General features: G+C 43.0%; 1 protein-coding gene across 1 annotated transcript; it reads left to right on the top strand.

The window, feature by feature from the left end:
• Window positions 1-51: 51 nt before the first annotated feature.
• Window positions 52-4,594, top strand: thumpd1 (THUMP domain containing 1). The gene is made up of 5 exons (XM_061091910.1): window positions 52-528; window positions 2,015-2,192; window positions 2,275-2,360; window positions 2,942-3,104; window positions 3,882-4,594. Exons 1-5 carry the CDS (start codon window positions 340-342, stop codon window positions 4,202-4,204), a joined length of 939 nt encoding a protein of 312 aa, XP_060947893.1. The 5' UTR covers window positions 52-339; the 3' UTR covers window positions 4,205-4,594.
• Window positions 4,595-6,602: the final 2,008 nt, after the last annotated feature.

Below are 6,602 nucleotides of genomic sequence, written 5' to 3' on the forward strand. Positions count from 1 at the left end.
GTGCTTCGCAGTATATCCGGAAGTGTTTTGTCAGTCCTCGCTCGCCGTACATCGACACAGAAAAACGTGCTTTCAATGAATGTTGTGACGGAATCAAACCAGTATGACTTAAAACCTGAAGCCAACCCAGTTTAAACATTAACGAGTGTCCAGTCTAAACCAGTAACCTCTCATGACTCTGCTCCTTGTGTCCGCAGCGTGAAAAACAAAACCCCACTTTAAAACGAGCGTGTTAGCTTCAGCTGTTTTTAGCTAGCAGCTAGCGGCTAACGGAGGCGAACCCCACACAAGAGGGAGGTGTAGCCGCCGCTGGGAGACCGAAGCCCCGCAGACCACAACATGTCCGCCGCGGTGAAGCGGAGCAGGAAGCGGTACGGACACCACGGCAAGAGGTGGAAGGGGTCCCGGGAGCTGGAGGTGGGCATGGAGGGCATCCTCATCACCTGCAACATGAACGAGAGGAAGTGCACCGCCGAGGCCTTCAACCTGCTCAGCGAGTACGCGGAGGAGCTGCTCGGACCCGAGAAGGTGAGAGAGGGAGAAACAAGGGAGGAGGTGAGAGAGGGAGGAACAGAGGAGGAGGTGAGAGAGGGAGGGACAGAGGAGGAGGTGAGGGAGGGAGGAACAGAGGAGGAGGAGGTGAGAGAGGGAGAAACAGAGGAGGAGGTGAGAGAGGGAGAAACACAGAGAAGGTGAGAAACAGGAGGTGAGAGAGGGAGAAACACAGAGAAGGTGAGAAACAGGAGGTGAGAGAGGGAGAAACACTGAGGAGGTGAGAGAAGGAGAAACAGAGGAGGTGAGAGAGGGAGATACTGAGGAGGTGAGAGAAGGAGAAACATGGGAGGAGGTGAGAGAGGGAGAAACAGAGGAGGTGAGAGAGGGAGAAACAGAGGAGGTGAGAGAGGGAGAAGCAGAGGAGGTGAGAGAAGGAGAAACAGGAGGTGAGAGGGGGAGAAACAGAGGAGGTGAGAGAAGGAGAAACACTGAGGAGGTGAGAGAAGGAGAAACAGAGAAGGTGAGAGAGGGACAAACAGAGGTGGTGAGAGAGGGACAAACGGGAGGTTAGAGAGGGAGAAACTGAGGAGGTGAGAGAGGGAGAAACAGGAGGTGAGAGAGGGAGAAGCAGAGGAGGTGAGAGGGAAAAGCAGAGGAGGTGAGAGGGAGAAGCAGAGGAGGTGAGAGAGGGAGAAACAGAGGAGGTGAGAGAAGGAGAAACAGAGGAGGTGAGAGAGGGAGAAGCAGAGGAGGTGAGAGAGGGAGAAACAGAGGAGGTGAGAGATGGAGAAACAGAGGAGGAGGTGAGATAGGGAGGAACATGGGAGGAGGTGAGAGAAGGAGAAACAGAGGAGGTGAGAGAGGGAGAAACAGAGGAGCTGCTCGGACCCGAGAAGGTGAGAGAGGGAGAAACATCGGAGGAGGTGAGAGAGGGAGAAACAGAGGAGGAGAGAGAGGGAGAAACAGAGGAGGTGAGAGAGGGAGAAACAGAGGAGGTGAGAGAGGGAGAAACAGAGGAGGTGAGAGAGGTAGAAACAGAGGAAGTGAGAGAGGGAGAAACAGAGGAGGAGAGAGAGGGAGAAACAGAGGAGGTGAGAGAGGGAGAAACAGAGGAGGTGAGAGAGGTAGAAACAGAGGAGGTGATAGAGGGAGAAACAGAGGAGGAGATCAGGAGGACATGGATCTGATGGTTGGGTTTCTGTGATCTGCACCTGGGGACTGGACGGGTTGTGGTGAATGTGGATGTCCAGGGAGAAAGAGATGTTCTGCCTGAAATGACAATCTAAACTTTTCAAATTGTCCTTATATCTTTCACTTTTTTCCCATAAGTCACTAATAAACTTACATTGGACAAAACATATGTGATTCCCCCCCTGAAAGAACTGATCAACAACAATTTAAATAGTTTTTAAATGAAAAATGTATTTATGCTGGTTTCAGTGATTTTGTTTCATTGCCCAGCCGTAGTTTATTATATTCCTGTTCTGGTGTTTGAGTAGTGCCTCTGTTTTGGTTCCAGCTGCAGGAGAACACTGGAGGCAGCAGCAGTGACGAAGAGGCTGAGGAAGAAGACGTGGAAGTTGCACTGAAGAAGGAAGTGGCGCAGCTGAAAGCGTCCGGAGCCAAACAGCAGAGGCGCTTCCAGGCTATGGAGAGCGGAGCCAACAACGTCATCTTCATCAGAACTCAGAATCTGGGTAAACGCTTACCTGAAACAACAGTTAGGGCTTTGAGTTAAAAATGTTATGTGACTATAATGTTTATTTTGCTCTGTCCTAGAATCTGACAAGTTGGTTCATCACATCCTGTCTGATCTCCACACCACCAAGAAGAAAAAGTCCAGAGTGATCCTAAGGATGCTACCAGTGAGATTCAAGATTCAAGATTTTTTATTGTCAAATGAACAGAGATAACATGAAGCAGTCACTGTCAATGAAATACTTGGGTCACAGGCTCTCTTTAAGCAATGCTCAGTAATTTCAACCCAAAAAAAAAAAAAAAAATAGAAATAGAATTAAAAAAAAAGAATGAAATAGAACAACAATAAAATAGATTATCAAAAATTTAAAATAGAAAATAAAATATATATATCTAAATATATATCTTTACAGATGAATGTTCAATTTGTGCAGTAGTGCAAATATGCTTATTATGGTGCTGGTGCAAATATTCCAGGGTGCTGGTTTGGTGGAGTTATTGCAGTTCAGAGGAGTTTAAAAGTCTTATGGCCTTGGGGATGAAACTGTCTCTGAGCCTGGTGGTGCGGGCCTGGTGGAGAAGATGAAATCATAGTTTACATGACACACAGAGTATTGAAATATGTTATAATATTGGAGCATCTTAATTTGTACGCTTCTTGTTCATTTCATTGATATGCAGCCTAACATAAAACTCAATATAAGAAATAATCTATGTTACCTGGTTGACAGTGTGTGATCTCCTCCAGGTGACTGGGACGTGCAAGGCCTTTCAGGACGACATGGTGAAGTATCTGACCACTTACCTGGAGTCGTGGTTCAAAACCCCAAATTGTGCTACGTACCAGATCGCCTTCAAGGCCCGGAACAGCAGCCACAACAAGAGAGACGAAATCATCAAATCCATCGCAGGTTCGGTTCTGACAGAGTTGTCAAATGAAAACAGTGAATTTCAGCTTTTTGATCAGGGGTTTTCAACTGGTTTTGTCCCAGGGACCACTATTCTGACTAAAAAGTAATCCGCGGCCCACTGATGTGCCAACATGTGTGTGCATGTGGATAGAAGGAAGTTTTAACATTTGGTTTTCCATGTTGGTTTTATTTAAAAACCTCAAACAAATCTATATTTACTTAAAAACCTCAAACAAATCTAGAAAAATCTGTGTAAAAACAGTTGATTTTCAGTGCCTAAGAATTGGAAACAAAATGAAAATGCAGTTTGTACTGCATCTCAGAACCATATGAACATCAATATATAACGTTCATGACTTAAATGTACAGACATGTAGCCGACATGTTGAGACAACGTTAAAGAAACGGTGATCAATAACAATCAACAAAAACTGGGGCTACAACTGAAGAGGGAAGATGACAAAGTAATGCCGAATATGTCACAAATGATACTCATACAATATCACACAAACATGTGAGGCCTACTTAAGTTTAACCTCATGATCACCAGCACCTTTATATTATTTTAGACATATTTTTCTTATTATATATATTTTTCATGATATTCAAGAATAATCTGGAATTGTGTCGAACTATCAAAGCAAATGTCGCGGACCCCCTGCAATGTCGTCGCGGACCACCAGGGGGCCGCGGACCCCCGGTTGAAAACCCCTGTTTTTGATGATTAAAGTTGAACGCCCAACTGACCTTTTTTTGTTATTTTTAAATCCATTCCAGAACTCGTGGGGAAGCTGAACCCAAACAACAAAGTGGACTTGACCAACCCAGAACTGACAATCATTGTGGAGGTGATCAAGACTGTGTGCTGCCTCAGTGTGGTCAAAGACTATTCACTGTACAGGAAGTACAACGTGCAGGAGGTGATCAAAGAGGAGGCGCCGAAGCCTGACGCGGCCGCAGAGAAGACGGCTGCAGACCAATCGGAGCAGAAGGAGGAGAAAGCGACCAACCAGGAGGAAAAGAAAGGTGAAGAGGAGAATGGCAAAAAAGAGGAGGTGAAGAAGAGCGAGGAGGTGAAGAAGAACCCCGAAGACGAGTAAATGTTTTCTTTCAAACAATCAGATTGTCAGTTGTTGAGTTAGACTTCAAGTTTCTAGTTTTGTGTTATGTTGTCAAACTTTTGTTTTAAATTAAAAGTTTTTTAAATAACAATACTTGAAATGAGTTTGGCAAAAAAGTTATTTTTTTGGTATTCATATAAAATCTCATAGGTACCAACTTAATGGAGCTGGTCATCGTCATCGATCTTGAATTACAAGTAAAAGTTTTTCTGCAGCTTAACTCTGACACACAGATTTTTGTATGTCACTTATTTTGACATTTTAAATTAAAGACAACTGTTTGGTTCAGGTCACTGTGTGTGTTCCACATAGTAATGGAGTGATTTTTGTAAGAAATGCTTTTTCCTAACGCTGTTCCTGAATAAAAACTGCTTGTGTTCTTAACTGTTTCTCTTATTATAATGACACAGTTTGACTCAGATGGAAAGTGTCCGATATAATGTTGCTTTGCACCTCTAGAATGAAGCAGATTTCACATCGTGGAGTGAAATGTCCCATGTGTGTCATTGTGTTGTCGTAACAAACTTCATCTTGAAGTTGCAGATTTTCTCTGCACCACCAGGTGGAGTTAATGCCTCATTGTGAACAGGCATTTTCTGTGAGACATGTTTCATATGATTATTTCTTATTGATCAGTAATTTACCACAGAACCTTAAAGACAGGAAAGATTTACTCTTGTCTCCTTTCAGACAAACCTTTTTCTAGAGAGCTTTAATTGTGTAAAGAACATAGAGTACTTTTATTGTCTGATAAATATCTACTTTCATAGATTTATCAGACAAATATAATATGTCTCATGACAGATGGGGTGAATTTGTATTTGAAGACAGAAAACAGATTTAACTGCATCAGTAACTAAATGAGCTGTGATGCCTGGTCCCGGCTGAGATGGTACATTTTTGCGTGGTTATATGAATGAATAAAATATGTAGAATATTATATTGTTAAATCAGCTTTTTGTGTTAATTATAAATGGCCAGAACATTTAAGTCAGTGAACAGTGAAGTCACAATATGAATTGTCTGTATGAGGCTGTTCTTTGCAGCAGGAGTTTGACCTGACGCTAACTGCGTGCTAACACACTCACTGCACATGTGGTGATGGTGTCAGATACATTGTTCATGATCTTAGTTCAACGTTTTAATAAGCTAACATTGAATTTATCGCCATTGAAACACAAAGTGCAGCTGAGGCTACTGGGAATGTCTTCAGTGCTGCATTCATATGTGTAATGGACCTAGTGGTGGTGCTACATTAAAGCTGAGAATATTCTGAGTGAGTGTTTGCAGCTAATTTCATGAAAATCTGAAACATTTTACATAAAATCCAGAATTCATATTAGGAAAAAAATCATATCACCTGGGTCAAGGATTTACAAAAAGGGCCAAATAAAGTTTGACAGTCTTTCCTAAAACTGAGAGAGTATTTAAGTCTGGATTAAACCGGTGAATCAATTAGCTGAACAGGAATAGATTTGTAATCTTTTAGTTTTTCAGGTTTGAGTCAGAACAGCTTTGTTCTTGTGTTTGTGTAGAATTACCTCGGGTGTCTCCTCGGCTGCCTGTCTGCAAAGGTCATCAAGTGTTTTCCACTTTGTTTTTTGAGGACATCACCCGGGGAGCTGGATTTTGTTTAAACATCTCTGTGTAGAGACTTTAAATCTCACTCTCTGAAATTAAGAGAAATCCATTGTTTTGTTTTTCTAAATCAAAACGTAACAACACAAACAACATCTTGGACACAGCCATGGCATTATTCATCGAAGGGAAGTGAAGTGTATACCTCTCTCTATCTCCACCTCAGTCACGTACACACACAACACTCTTGTGCATTAACTGAATCGGCGTTTGTTTGTCTGCTCATTACACTTGGGCTGAACTGTTGCTGTGTGACCCCTCCACTCATTATCTCCACCGCGTCCAACCGGAACTCTCAGGTGCCCCAATCAATGTGACCTGCTGACAGCCATATAGCTCCAGCGCGAGGGGGGGGGAGGATGACACGTCTGCAGTCTGCCAGCGGATTCTTACCACAATACCAATTAGACTGTGAGTCTACATAATAATGTACAGTGGTGCCTCATAATGATATCACAGAGGCGGCTAATGATATCCCTGCTGTCAGGTGGAATTTTCATTTTTCAGCAGAGGTAATACAAATTAAAAAAATGTTTTTGCACATTCAGTTCATTTAAAAGAAAAAGCATTTTAGTGGAAGCTCAGAGTTTTAAATGTTTACCCAGGAACGGAATCAAGAGAATATTTTCGCTGCCAACGGCTTGGTGTTGTCCACATGAGGGAAAGAGCCTCTGATGTTTTAATTGTCCTCAAGGCCACGTCTAATTAAACCTCCACGGGCTCCAAAGCCCTCTGCTCT

The sequence above is a fragment of the Limanda limanda genome, chromosome 2 (assembly GCF_963576545.1).
Source record: "Limanda limanda chromosome 2, fLimLim1.1, whole genome shotgun sequence".
NCBI lineage: Eukaryota > Metazoa > Chordata > Actinopteri > Pleuronectiformes > Pleuronectidae > Limanda > Limanda limanda.

What these genes read in the sequence shown, in the direction of transcription:
- thumpd1 (XM_061091910.1), top strand. Translation starts at nt 340, where the DNA reads ATGTCCGCCGCGGTGAAGCGGAGCAGGAAGCGGTACGGACACCACGGC. An exon ending in CATCAGAACTCAGAATCTGG is followed by an intron (nt 2,193 to 2,274) that starts GTAAACGCTTAC and finishes GCTCTGTCCTAG; the next exon opens with AATCTGACAAGTTGGTTCAT. An exon ending in AATCATCAAATCCATCGCAG is followed by an intron (nt 3,105 to 3,881) that starts GTTCGGTTCTGA and finishes AATCCATTCCAG; the next exon opens with AACTCGTGGGGAAGCTGAAC.